Source organism: Centruroides sculpturatus, unplaced genomic scaffold (genome assembly GCF_000671375.1).
Source record: "Centruroides sculpturatus isolate CEXI.00-Female unplaced genomic scaffold, Cexi_2.0 scaffold138, whole genome shotgun sequence".
Lineage (NCBI taxonomy): Eukaryota > Metazoa > Arthropoda > Arachnida > Scorpiones > Buthidae > Centruroides > Centruroides sculpturatus.
This window is the reverse complement of record NW_019384434.1, coordinates 144,395-160,519: the sequence shown is the minus strand read 5'-3', so window position 1 is coordinate 160,519 and position 16,125 is coordinate 144,395. Positions and strand designations below refer to the sequence as shown.

Genomic DNA, 16,125 nt, shown 5'->3' with positions numbered 1-16,125 from the left:
TTTNGTGTATAATAAAACTCTTTATTGTTTTTATAAATTGAAAACTATTGCAGGAAAAAATGGAGAACAAGTTATAGGATTATAGAGGATTAATTAACTTGACACTGATACTGTAATACCATTTGCCTGAGACCAATTGAATTTCACATCTTTGTGTTCTTACACAGTGCTATTAAAATTGTACTCTGCAAACCAGTGGTAAGTTTTATAATTATTTTTATTTAATGTCTCAAAGTACTGGTCCATGAACATAAAAAGTTTCAGAAATGCTGCTCTAACACATGTTATATCTAATGTTTGAAATAAAGCTTTTTATTTCCAAACAGAAAAGTCTTTATATATATTATTGTTATATAACTTTAGTTCAAATTTTAAAATAAAATTATTAGTTATATACAACATGTATATATGTAAATTTAGATAACAAATCTAAATTTATTTATTTAGAATTATAAGCATTTAATCTGAATTTTGAAGTAATTTCATAATTTATTTGTTCTTTTTTTTTTCTTGGAGTTAATCCTGAAAAATAAATTGTTGTTATGAAATCTTAACTCAGTGGGTTTTGTTATACAAGGTGCGTTCCATAAGTAATCTGACTAATTTTTTCATGACACAATGATATGCCGTAGCTAGTTCTAACCTGCTGTGCTAGGTGGTGTGGGGTATTAGCTTCAAAACTCGCCTGGACCGTGTTCAGTAACGCAGAACACCTAAGTTAGAATTCTGAGTGGCTTAGTAGGCGGAGCTAAGAATACATAAAAGAAGCTAGTCGTGGGAGGAGTCAAGCAGTAGTCAGAAACGAGTTCAGCATTGTAGCATAACTAGACTTAGCTAGAATTCTGCGTTACTGAACATGGCCCTGGTCTTGTTTGCCTCCAAGCTGCCGGCGTGTGAGAACGTTCGTTCCTGTGAACCCCATTTTTAGTTAATGTAGCATGGATCAATGGATCATTTTGTGGAGCAATATTACGCTATCAAATTTTGCATTAAACTTGGGAAGTCTGCCACTGAAACTTTTACATTAATTCAGCAGGCCTTTGGGAGTGATTGCTTCTCCAAATCACAAGTCTTTTGATGGCACAAGTCATTCAATGATAGCCGATAGGAGGTCACTGATAAACCTTGCAGTGGACGTCCATCAACATCCCGAACTGCCTTCTTTGATGTCAGAGGCATTAACCACCATGAATTCGTACCTGTCGGGACCACTGTAAATGCAGCTTTCTACTTGGAAGTGTTCAAAAGACTGAAATCCTAGTCATGCATTGCCAAAGTGACATCAAGGACACGTGGAAACTTCATCACAACAATGTGCCAAGCCACAGCACCTTCACTGTCAACAATTTCCTGGCCAGGACCCACACCCCATTGGTTCCACAGCCACCTTACAGTCCTGACCTGGCTCCCGCCAACTTTTTTTTTGTTTCCCCGCATGAAAGGGAAACATTGGGACACGATTGAAAACATCAAGGCTTATGTTACATCAGCTCTAAAGGACATTCCAGAGAAGGCTTTCCAGAATGCCTTCCAGGCCCGGAAACACCACCTTCACAAGTGTATCAATGCAGGAGGGTGTTATTTCAAAGATTTTTGACTAATTGTAAAAATATGTTCAATAAATGATTTTTTATGAATTTGGTTGCATTACTTATGGAACGCACCTTGTATAAGTGTTACGGTATTACCAGAAATGTAATGAATGCAATATTTATCAGAACATGCAGTCACTCAGGAGTTCGAAAATTTCTCAGCAAATAGGTCAGACGTCACATGACCAATACGAGCGACTTGCACTGGCCAAGTGGTATTTTGAGGCAGTCGCACGACTGAGTGACGTCAAAGCGGGATCACGCAACACAATTTGTACATGTCTGCAATTCCAATGTGACACTCCACGATGGAAATAAACGCAACCAACAATGAACCAAACAGGGCAATTGGCAAGTAGTCTTATGGCTGTTTTGTTTATAGCATTTTCTGTATGGTTTGGCAACAAAAAATTCTACGTATCTTCAAATTTTGGTCAAATATCTCTCTTTATAAAAAAATACCCCAAGAGAGAAAGAGGTGCTATACTACCTCTATAGACCCCGAGTGCAAGTTACTCGTGCGCCACCCTGGCAGCAAATATTTATATAACACATAGGAGAAAAATCCAAAGGGTTTCTTCTATATATGAACCCTTACCAAAGAAAAAAAAAAGGGGGTTTTTTTGTACAGAAAATCAAGTAAAAGTTTTTAATTTCAAATTACCAAATTTTAAATGTTTTAATAAAATATACAATTAAAAAATAGAACTTTCATTAACTGGAGTGTAATTTTCCTCTTTTAGTCAATAATGCCTAATATGCCTAGTGGTTTTCAACCAGTCCACACCAACAAATTTTTTACATCTTCGAGATGGAAGAAAGGAATTTACTTGCAAAGGCTAAGCATGTAGCTGCAATTAAAGAAATTAAAACAATGGAGGAAGTGCAGTTACAGTTACTTGCCTACTCCAAATGAAAATGAATGAAAAATCATTATATTTGTATTAAGGCATTTATTACATTTAAATTGCTAATTTGCACTTTTAAATAATTTTAGATGTCAGCATAACCTCTCTGTAATAAACAAACAGGATGATTTGCATGACAACAAAATTGTATATCGCTACTTTTATTAAGCTATATACTGTTGAATTTTTCTTTAATAAAAGTATTTCATACTTGTTTTGCAAATTATTTTTAATATGAATTAATTTTCAGTTATCAGCAGATGGAAAAATAGTTACAGCAATGTGTAAGTGCAAGGGAGGTATCCATGGTCACTGTAAACATGTAGCAGCAACAATTTTTGCATTAAATAATTATAAAAACAAAAGTGTACTAGTGAAAAACAACAATGGTGAAAAACAACAAACTTCACAACATAAGATATACATATCAGGTGGATGTCGCCTTAGTAATTGTGTAATTCCAAAAAGGATATAAATACATCATCATTATCATCAAATGCACCAACATTTTTATTATATCAAAAGAGTAAAACACATTAATTGTGCTCTTTATTCAATGTTGAGAGCTGAATTCGATGAAGATGCACAATGTCAAAGGCTACTATCTGATTTAATCAACACAGTTCATGAAAAACATGAGGAATTATATTTTAAATCTTTAATTACACCATTATTTGAAAGTAAATGTATGAATAATTGTTATAAAACTGTTGAAAAACTACCTAATAAACATAACATTTTAAAATGGATTAAACTGTTTTAGTTTTATCATTTCAGAAAAATTATAAAATTTTGGAATGATAATGTGATTATCACACTTCCAGAAATTACTCAAATAGCCTATCTCACAAGAAAACAAAGCACATGTCCAGATTGGTTCATTTACAAACGATACAGATTAAGCAGTTCTATGGCTCATTCTATAAAAACAAGAAAAAGCAATTTTGAAAAACTGACTTTTAGAGTCTTAAATAATACATCCAAGGAAACAATTGCAACTGATTATGAAATTAAATTGGAAAAAATTGCAAAGAATTCATTTTCGCTTATAAAAATATTAGAATATAATTGATGCAGAAGTTATCATTTGTAACAAAGCACCCTGGATTTGTGCAAGCCCTTAATGGTATATGCAAAAATGGAGATAAAATAAGCTTACTCGAAATTAAATGACCTTACACACGTAAAGATTAAAAAAATTGTCGATTTCAAGACAAATAAGGTATTTTTAAAATATTTAGAGTTTAAAAATTCTAAACTTTATTTAAAAGAGAATAGCATGAGTGAAGATCTTAGTGATGTTCTTCCTGAAACTCTGTCTTGTTGAGTTGGTTTCCGTGTGTATCAGGATTCAATATAGTGATCCAGGTTCAATGGAAAGCACACCTCCACACTCAAATTGATAATATTTACAGATTCTATATGCAGAAAATACAAGTTTGAAAACATAATATATATACAGGATAACAATGCGTGGTGACTCACGTACTAGATTGGTTTCTGGGAACTGTTAAACTTTGGAGAAGCCTCAGTCAACTTGTGGAGTTGGCTCAACTGCACAGTCAGTCCAATCTCCGCACTAACCAGTCCTGAGATGTTTACCAGAGGAGAACACTCTCTCTACTCTCAGCAGGTATCCCAAGTGACTGAGACTACCGTATACCTGTCTCTTGTCCTTCTCTCCTCCTCTCTCGTTTGCTCCACAATTTAAGGGTTTTTTGGACAGGGACTTCCAACCAATCACAAATCTTTCTTGTCCGAAGAGCTTTAACCTAGGTCCGCTGTTATCCAACGAGAGTCAAGCTTACAGTAACATCCGCCGCTTTTTACATTTAGTTGTTTACCATATGGCAAATGGTCTATCCTCTGATCACAGGTGGGTCTAATTGACAAAGTTGGCGCTTCCTTTGTTTTCCCTCTGTTTACAAGTCAACACCTTACAAGTGGTATTACCCGACCACACGTGGGTCCAATTGACAAGGTCGTGCCTCTTTTGTTCCCTCTCTGCTAAAAGGTCAATACTTTACAGCATGTATTATACACAAAATCCAATTAGCTTTATATGTAACAAATATTCAATTTTCTTATTTATTTATCTATAGTGATAAACAAAATGTAATTCTTAAAGTGGAAAAAGATGAGACATTCATTTGTTCACTATTAGAGAAGATGCAAATGTTCTACTTTTAGTTATTATTTATCTGCAATTGTAAATAGTATTTAAGTAAATAGTTCTAGTGTTTTCACAATAAAAAAAATTCACTCATTTATAATTGGAGGCTGCATTGAAGTCCCGAAGGGGCAATTCCAATTAAATATTTTATAGGATAAGCAGATTTATAGTAGGAATAAAACTGAATTTGATGTTGAACTGATGATGGCTTTTCAGTTTTAATTTCTGTACAGTCAATGATCACTCTTGTTTCAGGATAATTTTCTTTAAATGATTGAGGTAATGTAACCTTAATTAATAGATAATTTCCAAACACAGAATAATTTACATTTGATTTTCTCATTCTTAATATTAGAACTCAGATACAAATTAAAAAACAATAAGCGATTTACTGCACTAGGTACGGTTTTCGAAATGTCTCAGATACAATGCATATGCATTCTTTAGCTAACTCCTACGTGTTATGTAAATATTTGCCACCAGGATGGCGCACGAGTAACTTGCACTCAGGTTCTATAGTACTATTTTACACATGTTTATATGAAAGGTACTTTCTGGATAAAACTAGTTTTGAATGAGGTATTTTGGATCCCCAAATGACCAAAAAAAAAATCAGAAACCATATTTCTAATTGTGATCCTTGGCAATTTATTTGCCTCCGAAGTTTTTACACTAAACACACAACAGGCTTAGCGGAGTGCATCCCGGAAGTAGTCGGCGCAATGTCACTTCTCGTATTTTACGAGCTTTTAGCCATCTCTAGTAAAGTGGAAAATAGTTGATTTTGGCATTGTTTTGAGAAATAGTTCCAGACTTTCTCACTTTTAAATTTTACCCTATTTTTCAGGCTGTTGAAAAAATTAGATAGGCTAATTTTAGGGTGGTATATCTCACAAAGGGTCACATATAGAGATAATTCCTTAGACTTTTTTTGCTCCAACATGCATACTCTACAGCTGTGTTATGGTCCTAGCAGTGTCATTCACATCTGCAATTGTGCCACCTTTATACCCATTTCTAGAATCGAATCTTTCAAAGTAAAGAAGCTCTTCTCAATAACAATTCATTTCTGTGTAGACTTTTTGATTAAATTCAGTGAATTATTTTGTAATTTTGCGACAATTAAAGCATTAAATGTTGTAATTATTTAAATCAGATATTAACATTTGTGCTTAATTTAATATTTAATGGTATTGGAGTCACGTGTTAGATTACAAGTGAAAGTTTAGAGATTGAAACGTGAACATTTAACCTATAATCACATATTTATTATTATTAAAAAACAAAACAAAAATATACCTGAGAATACGAGTTAACATCGGGAAAACCTGGAATAATAGAATCTTCCTCCATTTCTTTTTTATAAAAATAAAAATATCAGAAATTTCGAATCCTCGTGCAGTACAAGTTTCCAGTGTTGCCANCTCTGGACAAGTACAAGTCCATTTTCGAATTGCCCTCCTTAGCAATCCAATTGCTCCCTGTGGGGCGTGGGCCCCACGTTGGGAAACACTGGTTTGTGGCTAGTGTGACACGGGATAGCGTAGATTACGTTTGTGTTTTTGGAGAGTGTTGAGTTAAATTAAAATAAAAACAATGCCGACAAAAAAATTTAGTAGTGTAATATGGAAATATTTTACGATAGTAAATGACGAATGTGCTATTGCTACCTATCTTTAAAATTTCATATAAGTAATGAAATTCATTAAGATAAAAGATCCGTTAAAGATCCGCTAAAAAGTAACGGATACGGATACGGATACGGATTTTTTTTTTCCCTCGATATCCGCGGATACGGATACGGATACGGATATCCGGCACATCACTAGTCTTATCCGGATCCACAGGGAGATAGGCTGACGCCTTAACCGCTTCAAACGTCTAACTGTTCAAATCTACACGATATGTTTCTTGTTGGGGTATTCTAATGAAAATATTAGTAAACTTGGGTACGTTTGAACGCGTGTTGAGAATCGCTGCAGTTATGTTAGGAGTCAAACGAATCTTCGCTTCGTACGTCATAGAAGATAATTTATGTCGTGAATTTCAACTTTTCTTCTTTTAGACACAGAAAAAAACTAATTTAGGTAGACAATTGCCTTAAGACCGGCAATGGTTGGATGGCCGAGGCGGTCAACCTTCAGTCTACCTCTCTGGGGATCTGAAATCGAATTCGAAAGAACATCCCCGGGAATTTTTTATACGTCTGGCTTTGTTATAGAAAAAAGGGCACTCTTAGTGCCTACAGGACGGAAAGAGCTAAGCTAATAAAAGAACGCAATGTACCGTACGTCACCATATTTAACGGCGGTCTTCTGTTAAAGTATAGAGTTTGAATTTCTTTTTTATGACGTAACATGAAAAAAATTTATACATTTTAATGAATTTTAATTATTAAATCGTCGTGTAATCAACAAGGAAGATTCAACAATTATTTAAAATATTGCTAAAGGAAGCAGTTTATTCAGGAAAATTGAAGCGATCATTTTTCTTCGCGATCTTTACGTCATTTGTTATCTAAGCAGGTTCTAAATTATAAAGTATCAAGGACGATTGAACACTATATTATTAATTTTTTACACAAAAAATAGCAGAAGAGATTTTCTTTCGTACAAAGGGAGAATTTGAAAAAACAAGCAAATCACTTTAGGAAAATGCACCTTCCTATGTTTTATCAGAATCGTGAGATATTCATTACAGGAGCTACGGGCTTTCTAGGAAAGGTAAATTACACTTGATGTACAATATTTTATGTAATAAACGTATGTTTTTAATATAAACAATTGTAATTGCGTGTAGATTTTGCTGGAGAAATTACTAGCATCTTGCAACGTTAGAAAGATTTATATTTTAGTAAGGAGCAAAAATGGCATCGGAATTGATGACAGAATAGAAAAATTACTCGGTGCTAAAGTAAGTCACAAATTAGTCTAATTTTTAAGACAAACTTTATGTAAATTCTAATCTTCTCAATGTAGATCGGGCTTTAACTATTAGTTAATTTAACGAAAGACAAAGTTTTTATTAATTTTTCTCCGAGAATATTTAATTCGGCAAAATAAAATAAAATTACATTATTTATAAGACAACTAGCAGGTTGCCCGGGCAAAAAAAAAAAAAAATAAGTAAAAACATTAAGATAATTAAATTATTTCGTATGTATAACCCTTCTATTATATTATATTATAGTATTTGATTTGTATAACTACAAAGGTTATCTTACGTAAAGGTTTATCACACCAGGTCTACAGTAGGCCTACTAGTATACGGTTACCATGCTACATGATAGCAGATAGAACTCAGCTGAGTGGTTCAACACTTATTAAACTAGATATAAAATAAAGTATATACATATAATTGTACTGAATATTAAATATTCTGTGCACATCAAATTGTTTGTTTATTCTAAATTCTAGAATAACCAAACAGTTTGATTTTAGTACAATATTTGCTTTTAGCAAACATTACACTGAACTAAAGAAGAAAAAACGCAAACATTTTATTTTGAGATTCTAAAAAGCAAGGGTTTTTTTATAATATTAAGTATATCTACTTATAGAAGCTTCTTGGTTACTTAGTTATGTAACAGAGCGAGGGTCTAGAAAACTTTCTCTCTATGCCTAAATCGACATGACCAGATTTTTATTAGTGCTCGGAGTGGCCTGGCATTATCTCCGAACACAAATATTTATACATATTTTTATTTATTTAGTTAGTTTTCGCACTAAATGAAGCAAGATATATTGATATTTCTTCGTATACCACGAATCCGGGTGTATCTGACGGAAGAGTAACTCGTTTCCACATTGCCATTCGCTCATTTTATATTCTCAAATTTGGCTACACAGTTTATATTTAGAAGATAACGACTATCTTCTATTAATTTAAAAAAAAGAAAAAGCAATTTTTAAAAATTAGATATTATAATTCTTGTTCTTGAAGATTTTCGATAGGTTAAAGCAATCGACACCTGATATATTGAATAAAGTATACTACATCGATGGGGATGTGACGCAAGAAAATTTAGGAATGTCTTCTTCAGACTTGGATTTAGTGAAGAAAAACGTTTCTATAGTTTTTCATCTGGCCGCATCAATTAAATTCAACGAATCTTTTCGGTAATTTTAGACTAATCTCTACTTTTTGTTGAGTAATATATAAAATTTTAAATTATTTGTCTTTTTTTTTAGAAATTCATTTATAAATAATGTGGAGTCGACAAAGAATTTAGCCGATGTTTGTCGTCTTATTGATAATTTAGTGGTAATTATTTTCTTACGTTCGTACCATGATATCAATATATTAGATATAAAATTATAACGCTTATAACGAGAAACTAATGGAATCAAGTGATTTTTTAAAACTCTTTCCGCTCTGTGAGCACGAAGATGGCCTTTTATGCAATCCCATTATGGGTTCGGGACTCAACTTATCTGACTAACGAACCCTCGAAAAATTCCCGGGGTTTCTTTAACCGTCCTAATTTGATCCCGGGTCCTTCAGAGCAGTAGGTTGCCATTTTGACTTCTTGGCCATCCGGCCGTCCGGAATTAAGTGCTTATGTATTTACAGCTGTCAATTTATTATGTATCGATCATTACGCGTACTGCTTATGGTAAATTACAATCAAATATTACTTGAAAGTCAAAGAATTTGAATAAATTAAAAAATAATTATTATATTTCGTTACGGTTAATACTTAAGGAGAAGGCAAACGCGATATGAAACATAATTACATTTTTTTAAAACTTTTTCCGCCCTGTGGGCACTAAGAGGGCCTCTTTTTGCAAGCCCATTATGGGCTCGGCCAGGCCCACGATGGGGCTGCCGGGTGGTGAGGGATGGGGCCCGACATATCCAAACGGACCACCCCCCCGAAGCCCGGGTCCGGGTCCTCAAGAGCGGTAGGCTGCCACCTTGACCGCTCGGCCATCTGGCCGCCGACATAATTACACTATAACCTGGACTCTGAATAATGAGTGATTTAAACTCCGACACCATTATTATTAGAACCCAGAATGGCGGAGCTTTAGTAGTAATAAAGTAGTAGCTTTGAAGATCTGAAGACCCCGGACAGAATCCTTAGGGATTTTCATGTGTAATTGTTTGTCTATGGCAGCGGTTCTCAACTGGGGGTACATGTACCCCCAGTTGAGCAGGGGTACGAGCATAAATCGAAGGGGTATATCTAACTTTCATTATAAAATGGCGTATGTTAATCAATTTGATGTAAATTATTAACACTTCTTGTGTTATTATTTGATAAGTATATTATATATAGATGGCTGAAATGTATTTATTTATACTACTGGTCTAGTTAGTTAGAGTTTTTTATGGCTCTCAGTTATAAGCAGTAATTATAAAATTTACATACAAAAATATAAGGGGTACTTGAGAAACAACTAATGGACTAATAGGGCTAATAGGGTACATCAACAAAAAAGGTTGAGAACCACTGGTCTATGGAGGCATGGCCGAAGTCTTGTTGAACATGAAACGTATCCTCTTAGTATTCATTAATACAATGGAATCGAAGACAAGGAACAACATTAAATAAATACATAAAACCTTACTGAAGTTCCGATTCCGAAGAGATATCAATGGAATTGCCTACTTTAAACTATTAAATCTTTCATTTTTTATTTTAAAATGTCTTTTTATTTCAACAAATTACATGCAGTGGTTGAAAATTCAATAAAAATATATATTTTTTAATTCTTAGGCTTTAGTTCATGTATCAACAGCTTTTAGTAACTGTCAAAGAGTAGAAATTAAGGAGAAAATTTATCCAATACCCATGAGTTATGAGACATTAAAGGATGGTTTAAAGTAAATATAAGGATAATTGTTTAAAATAAAGACAAGCATTTGTACATTATTCATTACTACAACTAATTTTAAAACGTTTAAAATTATTTAGCGATGATTTTATGGAAATATCAACCGAAAATGTTTTAGAAAACCGACCTAATGTGTATACATTGACGAAAGCGATTGCAGAAAACTTATTAAACAACAATTACAGAGACTTGCCTCTCGTTATCGTAAGACCTTCCATTGTAGGCTGCTGTTGGAAAGAACCTTTACCAGTGAGTTTTAAACATATTTTTTTAAATTAAAATTACATTTTAAAAAATAATTGATTAATATATTTTGTATATTTAGGGATGGAACGATAGCTTGATCGGTATTAATTCCTTCGTTATAGCTGTAAGTGCAAATTAACTTTTTGAAGTGAAAAAAGAAGTACAAAAATAATAAGGATTACATTTCAGATCACAAAAGGTATTGGACTAAACATCTTTACAAGTGAAAATAAAATTTGTGATATTATTCCAGCGGATATAGTAATAAATGTACTATTGTCTGCAGCTTGGAAGAAGGCTTTGGCACCTGACGAAAGGTAACGCATATTGAATATGTATTCTTTCTTTAAGAATTTGAATTTATATAATATTTATAGTTTCCATTCTTCACCCAGTGGCCGAGTGGAGAAAAAAAACACTAGTTAGTTGGTCATGGATTCGGGCCTTACCAACGGGTGGGCACGTAGAGATTTTCGGGTTTACTTCACTTGTATAACATGTATACAACGGTTAGATTTCCACGAAAGTCCTCTCGAGAGCCAATTCCTTTGGCAGATTGCCTACGTGTTGCGTTGCCTTATAAACTATCAATTCAATCTAATAATTCTCCACCCGATTGGGCCGATTTGGGTCAAGCACCAAGAAATTTTCATGAGTAAATAAATTACTGTTATATTTCGGGCCTTCATCACTTTTATATTGTGAGCATAGACGAACGTCTAGCTTACAATAATGAGAATTTAGACCTATTGTGACGGGCATGTAAATGTAGTCCTTTTAAGATAGAAAGATTTTGTGAGTTTCTTCTTAAGAGAAAAATTTATAATTAAGAGGCATTAAGAGAAAAGTCCCAACATCTATTTGTTCATTTATTTTTACAGTTCAGAAGAAATTCCAGTATATAACTGTATTTCAGGAAATAGGAATCCTCTTGACTGGTTAAAATGTATTCAAATTATAAAGAAAAATGCATGGATTTATCCTTCGCAAGAAAATTGTTTCTATCCATATTTTAATGTTCAGCACAAATATTATTGGCATCAATTTTGTGTCTTGATAGAACATACACTACTGGCTTCTTTTGTTGATGTTTTATCAATTGCTATGGGAAGGAAACCATGGTAAATTTTAGTTAAATAATTTTGTAAATTATGGTAGTTATACACATATAAATATTTAATCTTTACATTTAATTTAGGTTATTTAATAGTTACAAAAAAATGAAGAAAGTAAATGCTGCTTTAGAATACTTTTATACTCGGGAATGGAAGTTTCATTCTGATAACACTGAAAAATTAAACGAAATGATGTCACTAGAAGATAAAAAGGTAACTTATATTGTATAAAATTATTAAAAATGTGCTTCTTCGGGATTCAGGTGTGAGTTCGATTCTTATATTACGGATAATACAGGTGGGAAGCCATTCTCTATCCCTTCCCATGCTAGTCCTTGTGACTGAAGTCAAACTGTGTAGTAAGGTCAAGCTCTTCCGTACATATACATTGATGTCATCGTAACTTGAAAAATGTGACATTATTAAAATTGAATATATTGATCTCGTATCACGAACGAATTAAATAATATGATTTATTTTAGAATTTTAACTGCGATGTCGGAAAAGTCGATTGGAATGATTACTTAAAATGGTACAGTCTTGGTATCAGGAGATACGTATTGAAAGAAGACGATTCTACCATTATCCAGACTAGAAAACGTGTTATGAGGTAATCATTGCTTATTTATCTTCTTAAATACAGTAGAGACCCGCTTTTACGTGTCAAGACCCGAATAAAGGCAAGTTTTCTACGGAAAGTCCCTCCTAAAAGGATCTCCCTGGCAGATCGTGTATCGGTTTCCCATCAAAGCAGACCAAAGTAGGGTCGTAAAGTGGAGGTGTTCTTCGTATAAGCTGTATCGTGAGATCGTACCCGATGAACCTGCCGGCCACCCAGCAGTGGCCGACTGGATAAAACTATCGAACACTGGTTATTGGCTGTGGGTTCGCGCCTGACCAATGGACCGGCCAGGTGGAGTTTTCCGGGTTTTCTTCACGTGTCGAACACCTAAAATAAGGGTCAGTGTTCTTTAGGAATTTCTTTCGAAAGGCGTCGTGTATCCCATCGAAGTAAATCAACGTGCGGAGGGAAATATGACAATTTGTTTTGAGTTTTTTGATAATTTTTATTATTTATTTATATCTCATTATATTTATTATTCTTTTTATTTTCAGGAATTATTTCATCGTTTTAATTGCCAAAGTTGCATTTTTCTTGGGACTGACTTATCTTATTTTTAAAGTTCTGGTTATGTAAATTAAAACGAAATGATAACATTTGAAATATTTTTAGATATTGTATCACGGTCTCATATAAAATTATATTAAAATATACAGATTTATGTTACTATAACAGTTTTATTCATAATTTTCTACATATTTTCAAATGTTTAATCGATTATATTTTGCCTGGTCTGCATTTTAAGGAGATGAACGTTAACATTTCATACGAATGAGTTTAATGAATATCATTTTCCGTTTCCTTTGCAGTAACAGGTTCCATATCGGCAATGCTTAACAACCATGCACTCGCTTTTACAATCGTTATCATTGTAACAGTACTTACTTTCTACTTCACTGATCGGAACTGCAAAGATTAATATTAATTCATACGAGTTAAACTATATACATTTGCATAGAATACATAACTCACCTACTGTTAAGACCAATACAGTAAGAAGAAGTAAAGCAACGATCTTGTTCATCTCGTTTCCCTTTACTAAAAATACACCAATTGATAAATATATTAGAATAAAGTGAAGCGCATTAATTCGTTTTGTTCATCGGGAGTGAACGGACATATGGACGATCTTACACACTACGAACAGGTTCAAATCATTAATGAATCATTGTATACCCGATTCAATTAAGAATATTTCATAGAAATTTTAAATTTTCTTAGATTTTTAAAACGAATTTCTTAATTAAACTCAGAATGAATTTCCGTTCAATCGTTCCATTACAATCTTTTTATAAAGAATAAATCTACTTACTTGTTTATACTTTGGAAACAAAAAGCTAAATATCTGCTTATATACCGTCTGAAGAATAAATGAGACTATAAACTAGTTAAATACGCCATAATAAAAACAAACATTAAGCAATCATCAAAAGTATTTAATAGCCTATAAAGTAATTAAAATTTCTGATGTAAAATAAATGTGGCTCGAAATTTTTATCCATCCATTTCTTACTTTTCCGGTTGAAAAGTATGGCCATCGGTCAAAGAAATGACCACCATTTTACATTTTTGGACTCGTGAACCCTGAGGATTTTTTCTGTACTTGCGGAGAAAGGCACGATTTTTTCACCCGCTTTGAAGCTTAATAACTCCCGTGCCTTTTGTCGAAAATATCTAAAATTTCGCAGGGAAGTTTGAGTATTAAGGGCAGTAATGTTATTAAATTTTAGTGGTTTAAGGTCTAGAGGGTGGTAAGATAGAGAAGGGAGTCGTGTGTCATATCGCGAATGAGAGGAACTTAATGAAGATTTTACTGGTTATTAGTATTTACAACTTTTTATAAAACTCGTCTCTACCTGAAAATTAAGCTTTTTACCTTGTGTAAATACGGAACAATGAATTTTTCGGATTTCGGTGCTAGGTGACTTCACAAGAAAATCGAAAATTTTTAAATATATTTTTAAAATACAAAATGATATATTTTTTTCCCCGAGTATTGTCTGAATAATATAAATTTCACGAAATTTCGTCACCACTTCTCAAATTGGCGGATAAGAAGAATACCGAACAAACAATTATACAGACTTTTATTGGTAAATTTGGATTTGTTCTTTAACGATAATTACCAGCCATCTGTTAAGATAACAAGTAAAACTTACAGTTTTATGCCAATTTTTACGGGAATTTTTATAGATAAGTCACGATAATGAAAAATATTAATGCAATAACATTTTTTTCGGAATGATGTAAAGGAAGCTTACGGAGACTGTAAGTTACTTAATGATCGGGATTGGATGGATGGAAGAAGGCAACACAAAAATATGGTCTCTTCCGGACTATATATATATAACGTGACTTTTGTCTATTTATTTTGACATAGTCACAATGCCGGACTGCAATTTTTAATCATATTTTTAATTTATTTAATTTAAAATATATGGTCTCCGCCTTCAAATTACTAGTAGTGTCTTGCCCTCGTATATACTTTTCCTTTAAAAATAGAGTCGTGCCGGTCATCTATTAACTGCTTTCGCGGGAAAAGTTTTGTATTGAAATAAGATAATTTTCGGTTTGCGTCGGAAGTTACCGCGAATAATCGGGACTTTCTGCCCTGAGGTTTCGTATCTGGTTTCGACATTCATCTATGTAACTCCGTTCTCCAGATTAAGGAAAGATAGACGGACAGACGGACGGACAACGGTTGGAATTTATAGGTCTACAATTTTTTCAAATTGCAGCCCAATTAATTAAGAAAATTGCAGCGAATTATGTGAAAAAAATGGTCCATACTACAAATAAACAAAAATTTATATGCTGATGATGAAAACACCAAAATTTTGTAAACTTTTACGTCAAATTTAACATTATACGTGATGTATAAATGTTAGTATGTATGTGTGTGTGGGGCACAGTTTTGTTCACCCTCTTTCAAGCTCAATAATTCCTGTGCTTTTTATCGAAAATTTTTGAAAAATTTCAGAGTGGTTTACTTATTAGGGGAATCGATGCTATTAAATTTTGAGGTTAAAGGTCGAGGAGTTGGGGAGATAATGGAATTTACGTGTGTCTCCAGTAAGGTCGGTCTTAATGACGATTTTACTCGTTATTAGCATTTACAATTTTGTTTTTTTTTTTTTTATAAAACTCATTCCTACCCTCAAAATTAAGGTTCTTGCCATTTTATAATAGTTAAAAATATAAAAAGTTTTTAAAGATAAAATGTGATAACGGATGACACCACCAAAATTTTAAACGTTGCCGGGAAAGTTGCGTAACTCGTTGCTGATTTATTTCATATTTTAATCGAGAATTTTTCGTTTGTCCTTTGAAGAAAATTGCTAAATATTTGAATTAGCGCATTTCACTAATATTACATGTGCAAAAAATATATTAGCCTATATATCATCCATTCCATGGAATAATTTTAACACATACCATTAATACTAAATAAATCATGTTATGTGTATACGAAGCGTACTGAAAGTGCAATAACAAATGGTAATTTCTTTCATCACCATCATCCTATATGCATTCTATAAAGGACAACATCGGTATACAAGAAACTCTCCTTAGACGCGTTACATTCATCTTACAGCGCTACATTTTCTTCTCTCGGCGATATTCGGAAA

General features: G+C 33.1%; 1 protein-coding gene across 2 annotated transcripts; it reads left to right on the top strand.

The window, feature by feature from the left end:
- Positions 1-7,124: 7,124 nt before the first annotated feature.
- LOC111619839 (putative fatty acyl-CoA reductase CG5065) lies at positions 7,125-13,267 on the top strand. 2 transcript variants are annotated; one of them, XM_023361659.1, is made up of 13 exons: positions 7,125-7,396; positions 7,473-7,586; positions 8,616-8,791; positions 8,864-8,936; positions 10,396-10,502; positions 10,594-10,762; positions 10,839-10,883; positions 10,949-10,958; positions 11,046-11,076; positions 11,641-11,880; positions 11,958-12,087; positions 12,357-12,484; positions 12,991-13,267. In XM_023361659.1, the coding sequence occupies exons 1-13, from the start codon at positions 7,328-7,330 to the stop codon at positions 13,070-13,072; spliced, it is 1,374 nt and encodes a 457-aa protein (XP_023217427.1). In that variant the 5' UTR covers positions 7,125-7,327; the 3' UTR covers positions 13,073-13,267. The 2 variants fall into 2 exon arrangements, with proteins under 2 accessions (XP_023217427.1, XP_023217426.1); XM_023361658.1 differs by having other exon boundaries at positions 10,949-11,076.
- Positions 13,268-16,125: the final 2,858 nt, after the last annotated feature.